General features: G+C 43.0%; 2 protein-coding genes across 2 annotated transcripts in view; both read right to left on the minus strand.

The window, feature by feature from the left end:
• LOC310802197 (UPF0606 protein KIAA1549) overlaps nt 1-7,588 on the minus strand; it is a 41,864-nt gene extending 34,276 nt beyond the window's left edge. Inside the window, exon 1 of the mRNA XM_083666490.1 lies at nt 7,541-7,588. Within this exon, the coding sequence (XP_083522616.1) occupies nt 7,541-7,586 (46 nt within the window). The 5' untranslated portion in view covers nt 7,587-7,588. The remainder of the gene's footprint in view (nt 1-7,540) is intronic.
• A 2,278-nt stretch (nt 7,589-9,866) lies between these two features.
• hipk2 (homeodomain interacting protein kinase 2) overlaps nt 9,867-26,700 on the minus strand; it is a 75,132-nt gene continuing 58,298 nt past the window's right edge. Inside the window, exons 8-15 of the mRNA XM_083666491.1 lie at nt 24,891-25,116; nt 22,895-23,016; nt 19,423-19,553; nt 18,099-18,284; nt 17,517-17,855; nt 16,989-17,233; nt 16,608-16,768; nt 9,867-16,370 (exon numbers count right to left, since the gene is read on the minus strand). Of these exons, the coding sequence (XP_083522617.1) occupies nt 15,900-16,370; nt 16,608-16,768; nt 16,989-17,233; nt 17,517-17,855; nt 18,099-18,284; nt 19,423-19,553; nt 22,895-23,016; nt 24,891-25,116 (1,881 nt within the window). The 3' untranslated portion in view covers nt 9,867-15,899. The remainder of the gene's footprint in view (nt 16,371-16,607; nt 16,769-16,988; nt 17,234-17,516; nt 17,856-18,098; nt 18,285-19,422; nt 19,554-22,894; nt 23,017-24,890; nt 25,117-26,700) is intronic.

Genomic DNA, 26,700 nt, shown 5'->3' on the forward strand with positions numbered 1-26,700 from the left:
AGGAGTCATTTTGAATGTGAGATTTTCAGATGCTAGAAATGAAAGGCATTGAATGAAAGGAAGAATAAACCTCTCAGGAAATTAAAACAGAGAGAGAGAGAGAGCGAGTGTTAGCCTAATAATCACATGCCACCCCTTTAACCTCCTTTAACCTTTCAACTCCAGTTTAACCAATGGATAAGATCCAATCCCATGGATTAGGCTAGCAGGGCCGAAGACCACATGCCTACACAGTCCAGTCCAGGAGACTAATAGGTCTTACACACCAACTGCTTTGATTGTTATCATAAAAAATCACTCTCTCAATTTGTGACATGACATGTAGAACACTGGAATAACTGACTACACCCTCCTCCATTCTGTAAAGACCACCCACCTGTGAGCCGTCGTAGTACTTGATTGCCCCGGATCACTGTCAATCATCTTAAGTACAAAAACAATATTTATATGTAGACGTTTGGAACTAAGAAACTGCAATGAAAAATTGCCTTGTTAAAAACAGAGAAAAATGGGACACACAAATCACTAACAGATGTCTTAAGACATCGGCCTACACTGAGGCACCTTTACAAAGCAGCTTGCTGCCTAGTGCAGGTAATAGGCCTAGGTCTAAGCCTTAAAATGTATGGGTAAAAAAGGAATCAGAAAAAATGATGTAATGTTTTTCTTAGCTAACTTGATGGACAGTGTAATACTGCAACACACGTCTTCCCTATTTAATGAGGGTTGTTGCAGAAATGTCCTGGCTCTGTTGGTAGAGCATGGCGCTGGCAACGCTGAGATTGTGGGTAGGGTTGGGCGGTATACATTTTTTCATACCATATCTTCAAAGTTTACCGGGGTATATGGTATCACCGCGAAAAATAAACAAAACCCCGCGTGGGGCTGACGGGAGCCGTCTTTGCTCCATATAATCTACATTGAAAAACTGAATTATTTATGTGGTGACTGCTATACCATATGACATTTAGCCTAAACAATCATTTAAACTTTACATTGCGATCACAGCTTGACAAACTAAATGCATCACACTGCATTCATAATAATACAACTCGCCTCATGTACTATGTCATATAGCCGATAAGTTATCATTTGTCTATAAAATATTGATTTAGTTACCGTTATGAGACTATGCTCTGGGAGTCCTAATTCAAGAAATCAAACATTCAGGCAATATACAAAAGCATGTTAACTGTGTGACATGATTGTAAACTCCATTTGACCTGACCTTGACCAAAAGACCAGACTAGCTACAACTACTATCCTCAAAAATAATCCCTATGTCAAAGAATGCAGCTCAGCGCCAGCAGGGAGGACAATAGCTATCCGCACTCGGGGTGTCGTTCAATAGAACTCTGTTTGGTTGCGTTACAGGCCTGGCTGGCAGTAGCTTCAGCACCCAGTGCTTGGCTTTTGATGGGCCCTGCTCATTGATCTGGCTCTGTGTCCCTGCTCTAATGAATAATGAATGGTCTCATTGTCATCCCACACAGATCACATTTCAGATGGCACGATACTGGTAATTAGCCAACCAAGCCTAGTTCTGACTGGAATCGCTGAGTTACCTGCCTGTGATGATGCTGGGAAACTGAACCAAGCCTGTCACAGAGACAAGATATGACCTGAAGTAAGGGAGTTGAAAAGGAGAGGAGGAAAGGATTTGTTGGGTCTGGGGGAACAATTATACCTGAGTCACCATGGTCCATTTGACCTAGAAACTATAAAGTGTTCTTTTCTGGGCCTGAAGGAGGAAAGCTGTGGGGGTCATAGCTGACTGAGGAAACAGAGCATGGAACTGCTGTCATCACCTTTGTCCATGCTAAAATGAACTGTATGGCATTGAGTAAGGATGATGAGTAGCTCTTGACACAAAAGGGAGGTCAAACCCAAAGATAGCAGTGAAACAGAACATGTATCAAGACCTGTACCCAATATATTCCTCCCTTTAGTGCCACTGAGAGCGGAAAATATCACTAGTCACTACTAGTATTGTTATAAAGACACAAGGGCCTAGCTAGCTTAATACAATGTTTTTACTACAGTCATTTCAGTGAGGAAAGCAGACAACTAAGAGAGCAGATCTGCCCAGTCTGGTTGAAAGCGAAAGCAACACTTTCATAGGGGTAGAAAATTCCTCAGTATGGTTTCACCCTCCCCACTTCGTTAAGGGATCATTCAAAGCGCTGCCGAGAGAAAAAAATGTCTCGATGAATCAGACGCGAACATCTGTTGTCCCCATCAGCCACTGGGGACACAGGGCCACATCCGCTCACAACTCGGCTGCTTCTACTTGTCTTGACTCTCTCGGATGTGATTTGCGTTGTCACTGTTACGACTGTTCCGCAATTAAGACACTACCTACAGCCAAGTATGAGCCACTCAACCGGAAACCAGAGGCATGATAACAGACATATTTAAGAGTACTGCTCAGGCAGTCCCTGAGGGACTAGCCTTCAACAGAAAATGTGTTTGTTTAACATTAGTGTTGTTTTCTTTCAAGAACACAGATTAACTTTCATCTTAAAAGAAGTCAGGACCAGGCAAAACTGAAACAACTAGGCTATCCTACAGTACTGTATGTACTGGCAATAGCTAGTTCATATGTGTGGTAACAACAGTACTGGTATAATCTGGTTGCTGTAGTATGCAATTATATGGTAACAGTGAATTGCAAGTAAATACATGATATCGTATTGTGGGCCACTCAAAGTAGGATTTATCAAACATTTTATTCTACCATTCTAACTCATCATAATTGCCTTCTATAGTCTGAAACACCAAGTCTCCTTGTTCCTCTATCGATTTTCAGAGGGCCAAGCAAAAATAGCACAAGATTAAATATAGAACACAGACAAAATAATGCAGACCAGCGCAGAGATTTCTCTGAAGGTAGTCCAAACCATAGTGATAAATATGCACATGTGATGCAGTGTGGCAGTGGTGCGCTGCTCGGCCAGGGGGAATCATCTGAGTGAAGCCCTCCTCCAAGCTGACACATCTTAAGTGTAAAGTGTGGGCTTGCAGAAAATCATCAAAAGACAAGAGGGTACAGGCACACACATATTCATTTCCCCTCTCCGGGCCTTGATTATAAAACCAGCCTCTCCTCTTCTCACAACTTGCTTCCAGCAGGAGAGGAAACCACTTTGATGAATCTCTGCACAACCCTAGCCTCGATAGAACTCCCCCCTTCTGGGAACGAGCCCTGGTTAAAAGCTTAGGTCCTACATCATCTTCATTTAGATCCAGGGGGCCAGGGTCAGTTATCTGCTAGTGATCAGATCAGCAGTCCTCCTATCTACAAACAGGAACTAGGCTACGTCTAGGCTATGACAGGGATCTGCAGACACATCTGAAGATACAACTACAGACCTCCCACCTCTTCACACCTCAGATAACCTTTTCAGAACAGAGGACGTGTTTCCAATTGGGGTCTACTGGATGTCATGCAAGGCAAGAACTGTATTCAGCTGTTAAAGCACAGCCTTGTTGGCTGAGATACATTGTTTGGCAGCATTAAGCAATTTTATAACCACAAAGCAATGAAAACTAGGCATTTGTGAGCACCGTCAATTGTCGGCGGTATTAAAAAAAAGGATAATCTTTTTGTAATCTGATAATCATCCAGAGGGATGAGTTGCTAATGCCATGCCTGCCTAATAACTGACCTTTTTATAGCTTTTCAAATGGCTGAGGACACAAACAATTAAAATGCCAAACGTAAAAGAAAGAAATGCCTGATGGAGCTGAAAAAAAGACCCATAATAGTAACACCAGTACCGGGCAAAGTTCACACGTAGACATGCATTAGCCGTACTAAGTGAATCTTCTGGATAATCACATTTTGTAGCCTAATTCCTTTCCCGAAAGTCCTCTGTGTACCAGGGGATTGGTTTAAACACCCACGTCTGTCGTCCAAACTCTCACTGCAGACACCACGTTTCTTTCTCACTCTTGCTCTCTCTCTGTCCTGTTAGAGCGTCAGACAGTCCCATACCAGGACAGAGGATGGAAAAGGGAGCGGCATACTCCTCTGCCTACCTACAGGTGTAGGACATGGCCTAATGGCTAACACTAAGAGCGCCTGTGCGTGTTTTCATGTGCGTGTGACTTTTATCAGTGAAATAACTTTGCCGCTGTGAAAGCCACATCCCCCTCCTTCCCTTAATTTTGCTCAATTATAGCATTAATTATAGCAAAAATGTATATGTTTGCTTTGTTAGATTTGCCTTTTTCTTTTTGTTAATTATTATAATCATTGCCATTGCCCAAATATGTGAACAATGGGCAATCAAATTTGTGAAAAGAGCGTGAGAATATGCGAGAGACTGCTCCCCCAGCCATGGCTGCAATTGTGTAAAGGCACATATTTAACAGCCTATCCTGCAGTTTGAAGTGTACTTTTTTACTTTTCATAACACATATGCTTTCAGCACATTTTGTACATTATTCTATCTACAATTAAAATGGATTCAATTGATGATATTGTGTTTCTTTACAGTATACTGTAAAATCAATTACATCAGAGAATATGTTATATTCAATATGTAGGCCTTCAAAATGCAACATATGGTATTCTAATGATTCTTAAGTCCTGACACAACCATTGCATGGTATTTGTCTAATTAAATTAGTACACTGATTACACTGCTGTTAGTGCTGAGGGCATGACGCTCGTAGTGTTAAAACGGTTGTGCTCCAGTGGTCATTCAGGAAGAAAGAGCAGTGAGTTGTGAATGGGAGGTGTGACTATGATTAATGCTGAGTAGGGGTGAGATTTTCTAATTCTTGATTTCCTGGGGCAAGGCCTCCCTTGGGTGTTTAGTGCTTAATCCTATTACCGTGCAGTTTCATTAGTTTTTGACTGGTGTTTAAAAAGCTCTTTTCATGGAACATGTTAGGGGGCAGGGTAAATCAGGACATGATCTATAAAGTGGCCCAGAGTAGGCCTTAACAGCCATGAAATGGGTGGATTTGGTCCTTTCTTTCTCTCATGACAGGAAATTGGTTTAACTCAAGATTCTACTTAGGGAGAGAGCCAAGCCCTGCCTTTGAATCACCTCTTTATTAGGAAGTTCAGAAACAAAAAGGCCCTCTGTCCACACTATGCAAATCACAACATGCAGGCAGAACCCCTGTATACTGATTACAAGGTGGATTTACATCAGTAGACACTAATAATGACACAAGATGACAATGACAAATCAATGAAACAGAATAATTGGGCTACACACTACTACTCGTCTGCCAAGATGAGACCATGAACTGACAGTCATTTGTGGTAACATGAACTATGGGGATGAATGATGTATTTTCATTTATGGAAAAGGAGGTGTAGCCTAATAATAGTATCATAAAAAGAGAGCTTGCAGCCCTAAAATAGGATCAGTAAAATTCTAAAAGCGGTCATTGTTGATGCCTGTACGGAAAACGAATCCATTAAGTCTTAGATCTTGGATTGACGTCACATTCACATTCAAAACCACACAAGTTACCATAAAAGATGCCGATTGTTTCACAGCCAAATCAAGCCGTTAGCCAAACATTATTCCTATGAAATCCCAGTTAGAACAGTCATATGATGAGAATATAGTTTGTCAACATTTGTCTTCTGACAGACACTTGAGAAGTGGGGGATGACAGCTGTCTTTTTCACTGAGAATAAAGCCTAATTCATAACACCTTATAGCAAAGTGGAGCCTACTACAAGGCTAGAATCAATGTAATACACACAGCACAGTACAACTCTAGTCATCAATACCATTAGCATAACATTTGTTAACTAATAATCTAGCAGGCAGCAGTCAACAAGCCAAAACTAGGTGTCAAAAGTACTATCACTGCCTGATCCCTATTCACCTCACTCCTACAGTATAACTTGACTGATGCCATTTTCTCCTTGAAAGCTACACAGAGAAATGGGAAACTGTTCTCTTTACGTAGCTACTTATATTCGGGGGAACAGTGAGTTCCAAAATCTTTAGGATGATCTCAGAATGACTACTTCAATTAATCAGAAGTGACAGTAAAGTGCAATTCCACTCATTCTTGTTCAAGTAAAAGCTTGTCTGAGGATATGCAGTAGGCTCAGGCTAGACTACATGTTATCATGATGCATAAACCCACTTAATTCAACTGCAGCTGAACACATGTGATATGAAGCAGTGGTTGGCTAGATGCTTTCAATCATGCAGGGAGGGGATGGACTATATTTGAGTGGTATGGATTTCCTGAATTATGGATTGACGCGTTCAATACAACAAATGGCTATAGTTGATGGTAACATCTACCGTCAGAATGTATGATCATACAGCAAGGTATCATATCTTAGTTTTAGATGGAGCATTGATCAAAAGATCAATTACCTCATTTGGTAAAGAGTATAGACAGACTGAGATTATAATATAAAGTAACTGCTGGGATGACCATTGATGACCAACAGAGTCCTGTGCAGTCAGTGTTTTATAGGCTATGGTCATAAATTATGGAACATAATCCCTTTTAAAGTATGCCTAGTTATGAGGCAGTGGATGACTAGACCCATTGATTAAGTGCACTATCAATCTCCAAGAATGATACTTGATAACTGCATTTTAGAAAGGAATCTAGGGGATCTGTTAAAATGGAAATAACCAAGAATAACAGGTAATACTGAATAATATCTACATATAAACAAGAAGGCGATGAAGACTGTCAAAATAAGCACAAATTCATTTTTTTCTTCATTTGGCTGAAATAAATTCAGACAGGCTAGCCAATGAAATGTATGACAGGCAAAGGTGGGATGTTAACACTTCAAGCTGATAGCTGCTCACTCTTTTTGTTAGGCAATGAAAATTGTGCCATTAAAATGTGACAGTGCACTTTCTCTGAATGACACTTGTGTGTGACAGCCTCTTAACAATGTAAATTCCTCATTCACACCATAATGTGACTCCACAGAGAAAGCCTTGTCTTACCCTTCAGTAAGTTAAACAGCTCAATTGAGCTAAAACAATTCCCCTATCATCTTTAAAATAAGTGCCCTAAACCGATGTAGCCTATTTACATGTTAGTTACATAGGTAAAAGGTAGGATGTGTGAAAATGAAATTACAATGTAGGTACAAATTGGTAGTTATTACAACTAATGTGAACAGGCTTATGGTTTGAAAGTGGCAGCCCAATTCACCATGTCCATTTATTTTCTGACACATGCAGGCCACATTACAGCCTAATACAGTATGTCATGTTAAGTGCCTAATATGAGTATTATTAGTAAGCCAATTAAATCGACAAAGCATTCCACATATGTTCATTTAAAATTCAACAGCATCTCCCATCTGTTGATTTCCCACCTGTTAAAAGGTAGCAGATACATTTGTATAAAGTTTTCCTCTGATTCCTATTCCCTTCAACCATAGAAGATAGATTAATATCCCTCCCTCATGTGACCTTCAAAACCAATCGACTTGACGAGCATTGATCTGTGATGCTAGTTGTGATGCTAGAAAATAACAGATTGGTGGATCATGTTGACTGAGTGAGAGGTCTCCTCTTACCTGCTGCAGGTGAGCCTGCTGTGATCATAGTAACCAACACCATCATCCCAAGGATCAGCGCACCAATGCCATGGACACTCGGAAAGGTCCTGGGAATCACCATTGAACCCATAGAGAACGTTAAACCCTCCATTGCATGGACCTCATGGCATGTTATCCACTTATGATGAGAGGTTTCATCCCAAACAATACAAAAAGCTTGAGAATGCAGGTCTTGCCGGGAATCTTCAGTGAGTTGGTTCTTCCATATTATGTGCTTTCAGCAAGAGGACTGTTCAAGCTGTGTGCAAACAAAAACAATGATGTTAGAAATAGCTGTAAAAACTTACGTGAAAATAGACACATTGATAGGTGTCTCCCATATGTTCCCAGAACATAGGCCTAGCGATTCAAGTATTCATCATCAACTCAATTCAGGCATCATTATTCTATAAAGATGAACACAAACCACTCATGCATGCAAACTGGCAACACACAACAAAGGCTATCACTTTCTCGGAAAATCACCCTATCAGTGGTGACTAGGTCAGTCAGCTGTGCTAGACAGAGGCTAGCTAGGTCAGTGCAGACTGGAGGAAAAAAAGTTTAGATCCTTTGTTCCCCCTTTGATTTAGCTTTGAACACATGAGGACATATCGCCTTGCTCCCGAATATCTGCATAAATAGAAACATGCTTTCTATTATAAGGCAAACTATTGTTGCCACCCATTTGACAGGCCAAAAGGTGATGCAAATCTGGGAGATTAGCTTCATAGTAGTGTAAGCTTTCAGCTGCACGTGATAAAAACCCACATTTAATAATAGAACATTAAAAGCTGTGATGTGAATATTCTAGACTGTACACCAGCACCCGCACAGATACATATTTGTCTGACTATGCGGCTGGTATTCTACCTGGCTAGCGCGACATAACGGGTCGCAATCGACGATTATTCTGGGTCGAGAGCTAGCTGGCTAGCCCCGATGACTGTCTGTCTCGTCATGAGGTTATCTCCTAGTCCTAACAACCTAGTCCCCGTTTCCTACATTCATATTACGAGGCTCGTGACTTACCTGGCTGGACAAACAGGTACAATTTAGCTGTTCTAATACTCGATCCTGACAACACCATGGAAATGCCGTAGAAAAGCTTAGTTAGCTGTTTGCTCCTAGAGTTCCAGAGATAACGGGAATTCTGTGCCCCGCTATCCCAATGCAATGTCCCAATCACATAGCAGCACATTCACTCAGACTCACCAAAACGGGGCTTCACGTTCTTTGTTTGTTTGTGCGTCTGAGGACTTTCATATGTATAAAATAACACACTGAACTGACGAAAGTCCTCTAGCAATTGTTTGACATAGTGAAAAAGTACCTAAATTATATCTAGGTATTGCCTGACCGTTATCTGGGATCATCTATCGCGTATTCAGTGGCCACTAGTCCTGAGGATTGTCATAACTCCTCCCCCTGACAGGTCTGATTAGATATTTATTTTCCCAGGTCCCGCGATCATTGGCTCCAGGCGCAGTCCTTCAAAAAGTGGGTTAGGTTGTCCCTCTGGATCGGCGTCTGTGGTTTCACGGCAACCTCGGCTCATGCGATGCATGTAAGCTGTCCCCAGTCCGCATGGGACACACATTTGGACTATAATGTCGATAGATTATGAACTTCATGATAAACCCCAGGCATTTTTGTCCTAATAAAAAAAGGTAACGTTTGTAATTATGTTTCCCCCAATAAAGACACAGCTGTTGATTTTACTGTTGAAAGATCTCCATGCAGTTTTACGCTTTTAGATAAAATATTGGTAACCACTGCCATCTAGTGGTAAAATATAATTAGTTGTCCAATGGATTAAAATGAATCCTACTGTAATCTCATATCTGAAAGCACAGAGCTCTCTTGTCGTGGAGAATCCAATCCATTCATATAACATGCAGATGTGTCAGTGATCAGAGGATGGGAATATGGCCAAACAGTGCTTTTCTGCGTTAATTGATATTTCTTTTTGTTTATAGCTGAGATTAAATGAATCTCATTAATCTAAAGGTCACAACTTGTTGAACAAGAATCACACAATAATGTGTAATGTGTTAGAAGAAGAACAACAATCACTGGATTTCTCCTTCGGTGTGGTGTCCATTATTCCATACCTGACTGACCGATACAGATAATGCATTATTTAATTGAGTAACTTTATGTATGCACGTACAGTACTCCCAACCCATCACACACACACACACACACACACACACACACACACACACACACACACACACACACACACACACACCAGACAGTGAAAGATAAAAAATAAGGAGCATAGTATGAGACAGGAGACTGGTGCCGTGACTTAACAGTTTAATGTAAATCCAAGACAAAGTGTGATTACATTTCTACACATATACAATATGCATATGTGAGCATACAAATTCTCATTAATAACTCGATTCACCTCGGAGACCGAAAAAATGATCAAAAGTAACAGTGAATAACAAGCTATAACATAGTTCACCACAACGCGAGCCCCTTCTCACCCTACAGTTAGTAAAGAGGACAATTAAAATAACTAGATTCTTCTATGACCAAGTTGTCTGTCTGTTAAAATCCTCAGTAAATTTACAATGCTATCATTAGTTTTTCGAAGCCTAATATAAATACACTCCATTTTTCTACAACGAAAATGATTAAGAGAAGCACACAACATCTTAATGGTAACACAAGCGCTTAGTAGCAAGTACTCAACTTGTTAGGAGTTTAATTAATCATTCTTCTTATTGTCATTATTATATTCATTTAAACATTCTATAAAGCCAGTAAAATATCCATTCTCATAACATACTTAATCATATTAGTCTAAGGAACAGGGTACATATAACGCTACATCAACAGATTGAAATAATGAGAAAACACACTTTTCAAAATCCCCAATAAACAAAACTAAATGAGAGAGACAATTAACAAAGTAGTATACTAGGAAATACTGCAGCACACACTAGCTTTAACGACAACAAATGAGATTTTACACCATTAATAAACCATACAGCAATGGACACAAAATGGGGTCAGGGTTTGATGCTTTCTTAGGTCTTGAGACATTGTAGAAAAATATTTTGTTTTCATTTTTATTTTGAATGCTGTTGTACAAAAGATTCATGTTAAATATGACTGCAAAATGGCTACAGTTAATAATAGCTACAGCAGGACTGTAGATAATTCTAACCTATCACATCTGGCCTCATCATGGGCCTCATCATGCGTTTTTTCTGGGAATCAATTAGGCCAGAAAATATCCCCAAAATAAGACTTAATTTGGAATGCGAGCTGTTTCTAAGCCAATCCCGTCATGGACCTGTTATTCAGTGCATGATTGGAACAATAGTGATCATAGTACACAGATGAAATATTTAAAATGTATTTAACACGTGTGGGGGGGGGGGGTGAATAAAAAAATCCCTTTGAATTCTGTGTAAAAATTGCCAAATTATTAACACTTGACCTGTTCTATATGGCATCAAACCCTTGACCGCCTCAGCCAACGAAAAGCCAGTGAGGGAGGTGATCCCTTTAACAAAAGTACAAACACAGACATACACACTCTCATCCAAAAGAGCTTTAAGAATGCTGTAGTACTGATTTATGGCCTTCCTGTGATGTGTACGTAGATGAAAACAACATTACCCTCCCATAGTATTCACTTTTCTCACTCCCCTACTTCTTTGGGAGAATGTGCTTTGCAAAGCTCCTATATAACGATTACAGTGATTTTCTATAAGGGTGGTTTTTGTGAGATCCTGCTTATTCTCTTGTGTACAGTTGTTTATTAAAATTGCTTCAATTCACTTCGAAGAAGTTTGGCCTGAGAAGACTTACTAGCACTGTGTGTCATGCTTCACAGATGCTTCAGGAATGCTTCTCAATCTTTCAAGCAAGCTTCAACGAAGAGTATTTGCAAATGCACTGTGGGAAAAGCTGAGAGTTTCATGACTTCTTGTGTAGCTTGAGTATTTAAAGGAAAACAAAGCTGTAAAAATACCAGGCTTCACAGAAAGACTGCTTTACACAGCTCTCTTTCATTGAAACCACACCTTAAAGCTTTGAGGGTATAGTTTGTTATTTGGAAGGCAGTATTCTAACATTGAGATGACTAGCAGGGGAGAGACTATGTTCAATAGAATTGCAATAACAAACAAAAAAAAGATTTAAAACGCTAATGAAGCACATTTTGGTAATTTGTAAGGTCACTGGATCTACGTCGATGATGCTCACGTCTCTGATTCATATGTCTTCATAAAACACAACGTAACACAAGTTAAACAAAGTGGTACAATACTAACATATTTAACACATCAAAACGTTATTTCATTCAAAATATAACAAGTCTGTTGAAACAAAATTGAGTGTAGGGTTAAAAGGGCTTCTCGTAATTTGCGAATTTTTGATTATACAGAAAAAATATATAATGAAATGAGATACATCATATTTGAAAACCTCAAGTCAAGTTGTTCTGGTTGGAAACACAGACTTATTGCATCTTGCATGGCAACATATGATGAAGAAATTAAATGTATACTTTGACCAATGATCACCCAAGGAGAAAGATCTAAAGCATGTTAAATGTTGTAGGTCACAGATTACATTCATTTTGTGCTAGTGACCATTACTTTAAAGGTCATGTTGGTATCTTTTTGATTCATTTAACTCTACAGGTCTATCCATGGCACACTAACTTATTACATGTTTTTGTACAAATTCATTTGCTTACAACATTAATAAAGCTAACATACATCTTTTAACAACATAAAAAAACAACCTTACATATAAAACAATTTGGAGAAAAGTTTGAGATTTAATGGAAACATTTCTCTGACCAGATCCATAAGGGGGGAAAGAGTGACAGATTAATATGAGAAATCGCAGGTGTCTGAGAATGGTGGACTGTCTGCAATTGGCAGTAAACTCTCCCCAAAATAGCTTGACCATATGCAGATATTGTTGTGACCCAAATCCAATGTTAATATGAGTGTGTGTGTGTGTGTGTGTGTGTGTGTGTGTGTGTGGGTCTACTATACTGTACCTGCACTTCACACACACACACACACACACACATGCATTTGCTTGGAGTACTTATTGCCTGAACACTCTAGTTAACAACATGGGGATTGTTTCCAGTACTGTGCTGTACATCATCAACATTTTGAATTTCTTTGGTGGAAAATGAAAGAAAAGTCCTAAAATGACAGGGCAGCAGTCCCCATGGTCAGAGAGCAGGGGACAGCAGAGCGTATATGGACGCCAGATTCCCTCTACAGTGGAATGTTTCAGTAGTCATCCTCTTGCTGGAGGAGCCAAAGATTATTTTTATGTGTGTGCTTAGGCCCACGCAACAAGCCTCATGGAAATAAACATATACAAACAAAAATACAAACGTGGAACAGACAAAAACGAAACAATGATGTAACCAGCAACGCACATACGCATCACATCTTTGACTGCCAGAAACCCAAGGCTTATTAGGCTACATGTTGGAGCCGTTTACAGGGGCATGGAAAAGTACCAGGATGAGGATCCACTGAAGGAGTTTAGTTTGAGATTTGGGTTCATGGGACATTGGTTTCAAACTTGGGTCTAGCACACTCAAGCCTAAGCTACCTACCTATAAGGGCCCCTACAAACTGTTATGATCAACTGAACACCTTCCTAGGAATACTTAACATTGCTGTACTGAACATCAACCCCAGGTTACAAATTAAAATAGAAATGAGCCTAAACAAATAATATAAACACTTGCACTGATAAAACATCCACAAGAATTATTGCAACAATCTCTAAAAAGAACACAATATACCTACAGCCATGTAAAATGGTTCAATAACACAACGTAAAAATAAAATCACTTCAAATGCAAGTACTATGGCATGGCATGAAGGGAAAGGGAAGGCTCTTACTAAACCACAAGAATTTCTGATGTGCCCACTTCATGAGGACAAAATAACAGAGTGAGTAATCATATCATTGGCTACAAGAGAGAATAATGTATGTTAAATTAATGAAGCAGCAAACACAAAAAAGCAATTATAGCCCAATCAGTTATCTGCGTATATCAGGTATCCCTTTCTCGTGGTGTGATGTCTGTGATGTCACATGACCCAGAAGACAAATGGACAGTGGCGACAAATCCAGCCGATTTCAGTGGAACCCCTTCCAGGTGTACACTCTAGCGTTTCTGTTCTGTTCTGTTCACGTCTTCAGCTGAGAGGTGCTACACAACCCTCAGAGCATAAAAGACTAATAACTTGCATTAATCTTTGCTAGACAACAACAACAGCAACAATAACAACAACAACAACAACAATAACAACACAACTCGTATCAGAGTTATGTAGGTGCGCGCATCCATGCAGTGCCCTTGGCTTGCAGCTCCTACCAAACCAACTCCGGGCTCACAGTAACTACCAACCTGCTCAGTGCCAACATGCTATTCTTTTAGTCTCGTTAAGATAAGGAATTTTTCACCCTGCCGTCCTTCATTCCTTAATTCCTACCTCATCCAACACAATGCTTTCTACCAGCCCCTCACTCACTCTCTCCTACCCCCAGTATCCCAACTCATCGGCCCTCAATACTCTGCTTCCCCACTGCTTCCCAGGCTCTCAGTGGCCCCAGACGATCGCTGCCATCGCCATCGCCATCGCCATCACAACCACCACTTTACCATCAGGCCCTTCTCCAGGCCTGGCGTTTCACCTTAAGAATTCCTATATTGTGTCTCCAACTCAATGTCACTCCCCCCGTCTACATAAAACTCATCACATTATTGTGTTTGACAGTCACATTCCGTATTTCTGCATTTTCATTTTACCCCAAATGTATTCTTTGTGCTAGAATCTCTGTTCTATGTTCCCTGTGCATGAATTCCCTTGTGTGATAATAATAAAAAAGAACACATCCCAAACTAAAGCCACTGTATGGGTACCACTGTGATAAAGACTGACAGCTATACTGTACACCTATTTACATTTATATCCAGCACAAACGCAACAAGGATTGATCTAATGACTTTGGTTCAGTACCCCAGGCAAGTTATCTCATGCACACTTAACATAAAAAAAGGTCAGTTAATAATATGAACTCGACATTTTCAATTGTAGTATACTGTCATAAGGATATGGGAACAGAGCTAGGGCTAAGCCTACACCTGGAAGAGAAATAAAACTGCCGACAAAGATGTTGTTAAACCCGGGAAACCAGTTCTCTATCTAGACTAGTCTCTGTTGGTTGGTTCTCAAGGTTCCGGCGAAGTAAACTGTCGATTTATCTGTAAGGCACTACGAGGGAACAACGGTCAAACCTAAGACTGCGGAGGATTCCGAAGTAGCACGAAGGTGCGAGAGGAGGTGGACTACACACATGGCTGACACAGTAGCACACGCACACACAGACAATCACGTTGTACATGCCTATGTTATTATAACCACTTTTGTGCAATCACATTGAAAAAAGAGAAACAAATAAATCTATTGGTATCAGAAAAAAGTTCTTCATAAAATAATATGGGTGCAGACTGCTACATTCTAAAAACGGGGCCCAGCTAAGACACCTATCTAAAACTTAAAAGTCTTCTCAAAAAGGTGAAACGAAAAGGAAACATATCTATAAATACACTAGAAAGTTTGTTGTCTTTTGTTGGTTATTATTTCCAGACGTCTCCTCCGGGTTTCTGTTGGAGAAGGAGGGGTGGGGTGGAGGGGGGAGGCTTCTCTCTCTCCCCCCCACACACACCGTGAATGATTTGGAAATGTTTAAGACAGTTCAAGGCCATCAATATTTTTTCATTTGAAGAGCAGCAGGTTTCTGTATTTCACCTTCTCCCAATTCTCATGGGAAGTCAAGCATCCAGAGACTGACCCCTGTTAAACAGTCAGTTCCCAATTAAAGAGGGGAAAATAAACATACAAATAAACTGTTTCAGAACAGAAAACCTCCACCTCTCCAATCCAAAAAGGTCTGTTTTTTAGAGACCTTGCTGAATAATGAATGAGAAATTACTTCCATTTGAAAGTAAAATAATAAAGAGAAAAAAAAGTATGCGAACTGGCCCTTATCGGAAAAATGTGATTGAAAGAAAAAACATGAAATTCTTCCACCCCTCCTTTTCTTTCTAGAAGGGCTGTGTATTTCTTTTTCTCCTTTCCTCTCTGTCGTTATCTTCAAGTTAAACATGACAGTTTCATAAGGATTGCATGTCTCTCCGTCTCTGTCTGTCTCTCTGTGGGTGGGGTAGGACAGGGTAGAGTAGGGCAGGGTAGGGGGAAGGGTGAAGGATGTAGGTTGGGGTAAGCAGCAGCGCTGGGTCTTGGCTCCAGTGTGTTGGCTCTTAGAGGTAAGGGTACTGGTTCACCTTGGTGGGGCTCAGCGGGTATCCAGTGTAGACAGTGGAGGCGGGCGAGGCGCTGATGTAGGTCTGGTGGGCGAACTGGGCCTGGTACTGGCTGTGGTGGAGGGTGGGTGAGGGCAGCACGCGGTGGCCCATGCTGACGGGCACCTGGTGGACGATGCCAGGGTAGCTGGCGTGTTGGACTGCGTGGCGGGCGGAGCCCTGGGAGGCCACCAGGTGTGCCACGGTGCCCGTGGAGCCCAGGGCGGCGGGGGCTGTGGTGTAGGTGTAGAGGTGGTGGTGTTGGCCCGGCAGGTGTGTGGCAGTCAGGTGGGGGTGCACGTTGGTGGTGTGAGAGGGGCTGTTGTGGTGGTGGAAGGAGTAGGGGGCCTGGGCGGCGATGGTGGGGGCGATGTAGGCCTGCTGTCGCCTGTGGCCTCCGTTCCGCTCAACTACCATGTGCTGCTGGGCCTGGAGGAAAAACACAGGGATGGGGGTCAATACTAATTTGAGACAGGGAACACAACGTCTGAAACACAACATTTCCAAACACACAAAGACCATAATCATAGATTTACCTCACTAGAATCTATTTTCAAATGTTTAATGCTCATAATGACACAATAACAATGCAAACACACACTGATACATATTAGAGAGACACTATAGAGAGACTGAATGGGATCTTACTTGGTTGTCTCTCCATACCTGGCTTAGGTTTAGAGGCTGCTGCTGGAAGGGGTGTGGCCCCGAGCGCTGCTGTCGGTAAGACCCCCCTCCAATCACACCCCCCTGGAGGTGATTGTTGCAAGACATCACGCCATTGGTGGATTTGAACTTGTAGGCCGCATTCTGATGGTTCATTACTTCTGAAGCGTGAAGAGAACAAGGTGAATACTGGTCAGGAAAAAGACCTGAGCAGCAACACAAACCATTAGTATTACGGTGTGTCATTGTATTAGAGGAGAGCTTTTATCTGGAGTAAGGTAAAAGTGCAATGAAAGTAAAAAAAAATAAAGTTGCTTCCCTATATTCCAGTGGGAAGACTCTCAATGATTATTATTTATTTTTGACATCCAGTCCCCTTACCTGGCATCAGACGCTCACACTCTGTCATAACCTCGCTGGAGTGGGTCTTCATCGGGGGGATGATGATGGTGCGGGGGTTGCCGTTGCTGTAGTTGTCTAGTATGGTGTTCTTGGAGTCATAGCCGTTGTTGTTGGGATGTCGGGACTCCACGGCGTAGGGGCTGTTGTTGCTGGAGGAGTCTGAGTCAGGGGAGTCGTGTACCGTGACACAGCTGATGACGTTCTTCCTGTGCTTGGAAGACGAGCTGCAGGGAGGTGGGGGGGCAGAGGGAAGAGATGTTAGGCGCGTTATGCAACGCTACATACAGCCTACCTGCCTGTCCACTCCCCCAAATGTAGGTCAATTCCATAGGATATGCTAAATTTGCATTATGTCCAATTCAACCACAAAATGGGCTGAAACTTAATGGATACTGGATCAAACCCAACCCAGTTAATGAAAGCATTAAAGGGGCAATCTGGGATTCAAACAATAATAAAGAGGTAAATCCCAGATTGCCCTCTTTAAACATGGCCTATTCCCAGTACCTAGTGTGGGTCTGCTTGTGGTCGTCCTCATCGTCCGTGTCACTGCTGATGGTGATGATGCTGACGGCGGGGCTGGGGGTGTCAGGGATGACAATGGTTTGGCGGGGGCCGTGGTGTTGGTGGTAGTGGTCCCGGGTGGTGCTGGAGGCCTGTTCTGCCTCTCCTCCTCCTCCACCCCCCCACCCTCCACCTCCGCAGCCCTGGGGGGGGCCACACACCGAAGCGGAGGAGCCGCTCTGGAGCACTGCGCAGCGAGGGGGCGTGTTCTCCTTCACCCGCTTGGAGCGCTGCGGAGACAGCACGGCCTGGGAGGACGACACCTCATACGCCGACACGTTCCTGAGACAAGAGAGAAAGAGAGGACAGAAGAGAAAACGAGAGAGATGAGAGAGGGATGAGAGTCACATACTGTACTAAGTGAGTTCTTATGGCTATACCTACAGTACAAAGTTAATAACGTCTTGAAATACAAATTAAGAGCACTATACAGGACATGTCGTTGAGACACTTTGTGTATCAGACAGACTAGGTTAGCCAGTCTTCGTTAAAGCAAATGTTTAGCGGTGTAAACTTGATGCTTACCTGGCAGACATCTGGTGCTGCTTGTTCTTTTTGGAAGAGGAGTTGTTGTTATTGGTTGATGGCTGCCGCATTACATGGGCCACGCCCACATTCAGAGGCTGGTTGGAGGGGAGGGTGACGTGGCCAGCGAGCAAGGCTGGCTGCTGCATGATGGGATTGTAATGGCTACCATGAGGGTGGGAATTCCTGTAAAGTGACACAATTTAGAGTTACAAAATCATACTCTTCCACAGCAGCACATTTGTATCAATATGTCTGGAGAATCCTACACGAAAGTTTCTTTCAGCATACTGCAGGTTATAAGCTAATAGGTTCTTTATTTGTCCCTGTAGGGGCACCTTTTGAAGAACCCTTTTGGGTTTGATGTAGAACCTTTTTGGGTTCCATGGTGAACTCTTTTGGGTTCCATGTTGAACCATTCTACATGGAACCCAACAAGGTTCTTCAAAGCATCCCCCTACTGGGACAATTGAAGAACCCTTTTTTTCTAAGAGTGCAGCTCCATATGAAGATGAACAGACAAAGCATGCGTGTTTCTCAGATAAGCCTGTGGGTGGCAGCAACCACTGTGTTAGATGAAAAATACGAAAAAGAAAGAGAGAGGGAGAGAGAGAGAGAGAGAGAGAGAGGGGGGAGGGCAGGCGGAGCTGACACCAGCTGTTGTAGAGGGATAGCTCTGCAGAGGAAGTGCGACACTTTCCCAAACGTCGTTCTGAGGACAATGGAGCTGAGAGAGAGAGAGAGAGAGAGAGGCCACCACCCTGTCCTCAGACAGACACTTTTAAATTAACCTGGACACATGGTCTGCGGTCCCACATACACACACACACACACACACACACACACACACACACACACACACACACACACACACACACACACACACACACACACCTCAACTCTCATCCTGCTTATCTCCCTACAGGCTCCATCCATCTAATATGTCAGCCGTCACACGGCATGCAGGGAACGATGTCCTTATATGTGCATACATCTCATCAATACGCTCTTATAAAAGCGTCACTGGCCACTTATAGACGGTGATTCATGGTATCTCTCTGAAGGCCTGTCAGAAGGACATGCTCCTCTGTCAGTCAGGCCAAGGCTGCGCCCTTCAATCTGTCGTCTTATAAACCTAAACTTACCATCTTTATATGTCTGGCTTATACTTGTTCTGTGTTATGAATGACTCTCTTATCTCAACTATAGTGAAAGGGGTGTGTGGAGTGTAAAACCAGCAACAAGAACATTCGGCCATTGAGATGAGTTTTAGACTGGTCATTAGTCTCTGAAGCTCCCTAGTGTGGCCTGTGTTGTTCCTTACCTCCAGTTGGCCAGGGGCTGTGAGGCCGCCATGGTGTCAGGGATGACGGTGGCGTGCTGGACCGATGTGTGGGTGAGCTGTTGCCAGGCGGGCGGGAGCAGGATCTGCTGTGTGCCACTGGGCCATGCCTGCTGGGGGAGAGAGGGGGGAGAGAGGGGGGAGACAAGGGGGTGAGAGAAGGACACAGAGAAGGGGGAGACAGGGAAGGATATGAGGGGAGAGAAGGACACAGAGAAGGGGGAGACAGGGGAAGATAAGGGGTGAGAGAAGGATGCAGAGAGGGGGAGACATAAGGGGTGAGAGAAGGACACAGAGAGTGAGTCAGCTGTCATTAAACAACCCTGCACTTTCATATGGAACGAAAGGTACACTCTGTAACGTTCTAGAGGAAGATTTAGTTTGATTAATTGCTCATTGTTTTAATTCTGGAGATTACGAGAAAGGATGAAAGTTAACTGTCTATGCTCAGCATAATAAAAGCTTAAAAGTTCCCTGTGTAGAAGCTAATGGTTTTGAGTTTTACATACAAGCACAACGAGCCAGCATTAGACAAAGCCAGCTGGTTTCTCTGGCCTTCCAGAGCACATCCAGGGAGGAGATAAGACTTTGCTTTAATAAAGATGTGCCGCATCTCCCTTCGCCCAGCCTGTGTGTGTGTGTGTGTGTGTGTGTGTGTGTGTGTGTGTGTGTGTGCGCGCGCGTTTGTGTGTGTGTGCTGATGTGTTTGGCATTATCCAAATCAGCTCAGGTTTTAATTAAATTCACAGGCCCATTCAGCCTGCCTCTGAAAGGAGTTGCTTTGTTTATTCTGGTGCAGAATACAAGGACTGCCAGGCATAATATGTCCAGAGATGGGACTGTGTGTGTGTGTGTGTGTGTGTGTGTGTGTGTGTGTGTGTGTGTGCGTGCGCATTCGTGTGTGCGTGCCTGCCTGCGTGCATGCGTGCGTGCGTGTGTGTGTCTCTGCAGCCCTAATAGTTTAATGCAGCTCTATTGATCTGCACTTTAACGTAGGGTCTAATGAATTGTTCCTTTAATACCATTTGCACATCTATTTACATCAGCATCAGTATGTGTCGGAGCACACAGAGAGAGAGAGAGCACAAAGGACAAGCGGCTCACTCAGAATAGCTCATACAGTACATTTAAGATGTTTTCATCTCCCTGGCTGTTTTGGCACAATCCTACTGTTATATTCTTACTGGTAAATAAAGCTTGTAGATCTTAGTGGTCTATGACTGCAGGCTCGTGGGAGTGGAATTGTTTTGTCTGAAGTAACTCAGAGCTGATGATTCAGTCCAAACAAAAACAGTCCATGTGGGAGGTGATGGTGCGGTCACCACAACAGGCCTCTGCTGTTCACTGAGGAGTGACACAGCTCACGAAAAGGTCTGGAAACTGAACTAGGACACTCTCTACATTAAACATCACATTGCACTCCTTTATCAGCACGCCAGAGCAGCACATTAAGAGGCACTATCTATCTCTCCATCCTGCTCCCTCCATTCCCTGGCACTCTGCATTCCTCCCTCGCTGGGCGTCTGTGTTGTGTAATCGGCCTGTCTGTCTGCTCTGAAATGGTAACCCAGTTAGGACGCCTTTTTCTTTCTTCTCAGGGCCATCGGCGCAGCAGCCCTCCCCGCCTCCCACCCCTCTCTCCCTGGGTGAAAAACCTTTGTCACCTCAGGGCTCTGAAAGCCCCGGCTCTCACTCCCAATTGTTTCCACATTTTCTGCATTCCTGCTCCAGATAAAGGTCCTGCCTGGCTGCCTGGCTGGCCGGCTAGCTGGGGCCTCCTCTTCCTCCACATGGCCCCTCTCTCCTCTCTACAGATACCCAGAGAACAGAGCTGAGCCTGGGCCAGAGATGGGCACAGAGGGGGGGGGCCTCGTCCTCCTCCTCCTCCTCCTCCTCCTCCACATGGCCCCTCTCTGCTCTACAGACACCCAGAGAACAGAGCTGAGTCTGGGCTGAGGGCGGGGTGAGCCTGGGGTGGGCAGAAGACGGGCCTCCTCCTCCACATGGCCCCTCTCTCCCCGCTCTACAGATACCCAGAGAATGAAGAGGTAAGCCTGGGACATGGTGGGATGAGCCTGGGTCAGGGTGGGCTGCAGAGAGAGCGCTGCATGGCCTGGAGGCTAACCCAACTACAAGAGACCTCCCAGCCAGAGCACAGGGATTGAAATACTGCACACCCAGTTATTACATGTGCTGCTCACTGGCCTGTAGAAACCACATGCTTTCTTAACTACAGCCTGTCTGGAGGGGGTCATTTTAGATTAACTACTTACAGAACAGCCTGGGTGTGTGAATACTGTGCATTGTGACAATGGTGGAACTCTGGCACAATGTACTCATTTTGATTCATGAGCTACTTATACTTAGTATGAGACATATATACTATAAGTGTAAAAGGCTTTTGTTGAGTCTTTTCTGATTGAGAAAATGTTAATGCTATAGAGCATAGGGTGACCTCCTGACCAATTTGGAAGCAAACAAACCCCTCCAAGCCTCTCCAAACCCCTCCAAGCCTCTCCAATCCTCTCCAAATCTCTCTCTGTCCTCTGGGGCCTGTAATTTGGAGCGCCTGACTTGGAAGCAGCCCTACAGCTAATCACCATTTGGTATATCTGACAGATTAGTCTTCCACAGTAAAAAAAACGCACACAGAGAGCCTGCTGCTTGATTACCTAGAGATAAGGGAACACTCCCAACCTCCGGGATTTTCAGGGATATTTAAAGCTCTCATGGAAATTTCCAGAGGGAGAGGTGTGTGCAGCACGCAGAAGATACAACGCACTGTTATGTTATTCGAAACTATTGCATATTAGATTGTCTACAGTGTGTGTGTGTGTGTGTGTGTGTGTGTGTGTATGTGTGTGTGTGTGTGTGTGTGTGTGTGTGTGTGCGTGTGTGTGTGTGCATGCAGGTATACTGTAAATACACTGGTATGTTATTTTACACTAGTGTCTATTAGCTGTTAGCTCATCTGCGCCGCCTGTCTCAGTGAAACCTCTCAGTGCAAAGCATCCCTTGTGTTCATCAGACCATGGCAGCTCCAGCCTCAGCCTTCAGGAGAGGGAGGACAGACACTACAGAGCTGGGTTTTAATGCAACTGAGGCAAAGCAGCTGCCAGCAGGGCCAGAGTCACGAACACACACTGAGTCCCTGTCTTGAGAAACGGCTAGCCTGTTCCAGGGATACAGAGCTAGCTTTTCCAAAGTAAAGTGTCTTTTGTGAACAAAAGCAGTCCTAAGGACATAGTTTACAACTGTTGGCAGGGGGAGGCAATTATGTCTAGCCGTCAACAACAGAATAGGGTGCATTTATAGTGAAACAGCAGAATATAGTTTTGGTATCATTATAAGTACAGAGATTCAATAAGTGGACCAGTTCTAGACTTTATCGTATTTGATTTGATAGATAGAGTTTGATTTGATTCTTTTCCATGACAACAGAGTCTCTTCCTACCTGCGTCAACAGGCCAGGCTGGATCTGTAGGGGCTGTGCGCCAGCGGCCTGTGTCACTATGGGAACGGCGTTCTCCATCCGCACAGAGTAGCCAGTGTGTTTGGACGGGGACGCCTGGAGCCCTGAGGACAAACACAGCACACAGAGGACGTCAGGACGTCAACACAACAACAACAACAACAACAACAACAACAACAACAACACAACACATTCATATCTGTCACACAAAACAGTCTTGCACTTAGAGAAAATCTATAAATGACACCATGACTCACAGACAGAAAACAAACAGAAATGCTACTGTTTTATACTTAGCGTTGGAAATATCAATACTGGTGAAAGCACTGATGTTTGTACAGAACATATTAATGTATCCAAACCCTGCTGCAGCACACAATGACTTCATTCAACTTCTAAAACAAAATGGTCGTCATGGCAATGAAAATAAAATCTCTTCATACCCGGCTTGCTAGTCTAATAATGGACATTCTTATCTGCCATTCCACAGAAATCTAAAACAAATTTTTTGTGCCTTTCAGCCTTAACCACACAAACACAGATTAGACAAAAGCAGGGTGAAAAAGCATCAATCAAAGATATTAAAATTCCTTTCAAATGACTGATTACCTCATAAACTTATCTGAGCATCTCTCTTGCTATGTTAAGACTGTCATTGCCTTGGGGGGGTCAGCCCTAACAAAAGACCTACAGTGCAGTGCAGAGCAGAGTCAGCACACAGCTTGATAAGCCCTTCTCTCCTGGAGGGAGATCCATAGTGCCAGTACTGACACTGAAAGGGCTTCCCATAGCTGACTGAGACTGGGCCCAAGACTAGACCTGACCAAGAGTAACATACAGTATTTACAGTGCCATATACTTCAGTAAGTATTCACCCCCCTGGACTCCTCCACATTTTCTTGCGTTACAACCAGACTTCAATCAATCAATTTAAGAAGATCTTTTTGTCAGCGATTTACACAAAATATTCCATAATGTCAAAGTGAAATTATTATTATTTATTTTCTTTAGAAATGTTTACAAATTAAATAAAAATGAAAAGCAGACATTTCTTGAGTCAATAAGTATTCACCCCCTTGGCTACACTCCTAAAATGAATGCTCAAATGAAAATATTTCTTCAACAAGTTACTCAATAAGTTGAATTGAGTCCATCTGCGTGCAAGAAAAATAGTTAATATGATTTCAGAATGAATATCTTTGTTTTTATAGGGTCTCTGATTTGCATAGGAATCAATTACACACTGTGTGGATCCAGCCCATGCAATGCAGTTTCCGCACCATCCTTTGTGTGAAGAAGAATCAAGAGAAATTATGAAATGTGGTAGGTGGGTAGTGACAGCCTAATCCACACAGTGTGTAATTGATTCCTATGCAAATCAGAGACCCTATAAAAACAAAGATATTCATTCCAAAATCACATGAACTATTATCCTTGCACTCAGATGGACTCAATTCAAGAAGAATTCAATTATTGAAGAAATGTTTGCATTTGAGCTAATTTAAGGATTGTCATAGCAGAGGGGGTGAATACTTATTGACTCAAGACATTTCAGCTTTTCATTTTGAATTAATTTGTAACATGTCAAAAAAAAAAAAATTCACTTTGAAAATATGGGGTATTTTGTGTAAATCAGTGACAAAAAAATCTCAATTAAATCTATTTTAAAATCTGGTTGTAATGAAATGTGGAAAAAGTCCAGGGGGATGAATACTTGAAGGCGCAGTACAGTATGTACTGTATCTCTTGAGTGTACGGGTGATCCCATTAGATTAAAAATCACTTTATCCAAGGAGAACTGGATGAAACACACATTTGTAACATACATAAAACAACAAAGAGGCCTGTGTGCTCTTTCTCACTTGTTTATCCTATATGCAAACCTCTTTGTGAAAGGAGACCTGTTCCAAGATGGCAGCAAGCAGACACTGATTACAAAGCACAACATAAAAAGAGACTGTATTGTGGCGTCTCTTACCTTGGAAGCCAGGTGGGCAGACGATGAGTGCCTGCTGGAAGGGGTCAGGGCGGGCAGCGCAGAGCTGAGGGGCCCCAGGCTGCAGGGGCATGCTCCTCTGGGCCACGGCAGCCATGGAGGCCGCGGAGGGCTGGTAGAGTGCAGATTGGTAGTTTAGTATGGAGACATCGGGATTGGCAAGGGAAAGGGTGGCACTGGTGGTGGAGGAGGGAGCCAGGCTGGTGGCCTAAGAGATTGATGGCATCAAACAAAACCCATGAGGGGGAGGGTTGGGTCGGGTGGCGGGGAGGGGGGGGGGGGGGGGTTATGAGGGTTGGTGGTGTGGGAGGATAGGCTCATGAATCATAACAACACAACAATAATGTATTTGATTATTCATTAACGATGCATTTGATTACACAACGATGCATTAAACATTCAAATAAAATTCCAGATGAGAACAAATTTAGGACATTAAATAACCAAGGCTAAGCGTGATGTTTCTCGGAATACATGTAGGAACTGCATTTGAGAGCAGAAAGACAGAGAGATGAATGCAAATGTCTCCCCCTGCTCCTTGTCCCCCCCAGAGGAAATACAGAACTAAATAGGAGCAGGGTAGATAGTGAGAAGAGAGAGAGAGAGAGAGAGAGAGAGAGAGAGAGAGAGAGAGAGAGTGTGTGTGTGTGTGTGTGTGTGTGTGTGTGTGTGTGTGTGTGTGTGTGTGTGTGTGTGTGTGTGTACATCCTTCCATCCATTAACAACTTAGTATTGGATTGAGCATGTGATTACATACTGTACATTGAACCACAGGGGCTCATTTCTCCATGTATACTGTACTCTACTGGAAGGCCCTCATGTGTGAATATAGATCCTCTTTCTATGTACACAGCTCCAGTAAATGTCCCTATTACAAACACCCAGAGGCTCTAATGAAGCGCTGAGTGCGTCATACACACAGAGGCGTTCCAGCCAGGTTAGAGACTCAGGACTAGGATCCTGAGAAGAGGGACACTCTGACACAGTACACCTCCTCACCACCAGTGTGTTTCCCTTTCCCCCTCTGACTACACAACAAGATGTTTCTCAACACACATAAATCTGTCTGGACCGAGCACTTAAGGTAGGAAATTATTTAAATTATTCAAACGGAGAGCCGATGGGAGTACTGGATTCCAAAGCAGAAGAATGAGGATGGTTCATGCGTCATTTTTAGACTTGGGCAGGGCAGTCTGACATTTGGTGTCAGGGCTTCTTTACTATCTTGGCCCCACCACATCCCTATCCTTGACAGTGGCCATAATCCAGATCTATTGAGGCACTTCGTAAATACGTAATCCATCGAAACTGCATATGGAGACCATCAATGAGACATGAGTAATGTCTTAGGTAGCCTTGGTACACCCTGGATAGCCTTGGTACACCCTGGATACTGTAGCCTTGGTACACCCAGGATAGCAAGGAACAAATGCTCCTAAAGAGAAGCAGTGATCTGAGCTCTTACTCACATAGCATTTTGTTCTACAACACCCTCACTAATTAAAGCCTTTTCATTAAGCTTGCGTGGGGGAAAAATTCAGAGACGGCACATTCATTTTTCATTTGCACTCTTTAGCGGCTCGACGAGCACCGGGGGAGAGAGTTAATCAATACGCCGCCGTGGCATTCATCATACACAACACAACACAACACAGCCTGCGAATAACGACAAAAAAAAAACTGAAAAAAAAACGTTATTATCTGCAAAATAAATCACTTCCTTAGTTCTGTCCATATCGCCCTGAATCGTGGCAGTCAGAGGACAAGCTGGAAAAATGTTAATCCATTTTAA

This window comes from Argentina silus (genome assembly GCF_951799395.1).
Source record: "Argentina silus genome assembly, chromosome: 3".
Classification (NCBI taxonomy): domain Eukaryota; kingdom Metazoa; phylum Chordata; class Actinopteri; order Argentiniformes; family Argentinidae; genus Argentina; species Argentina silus.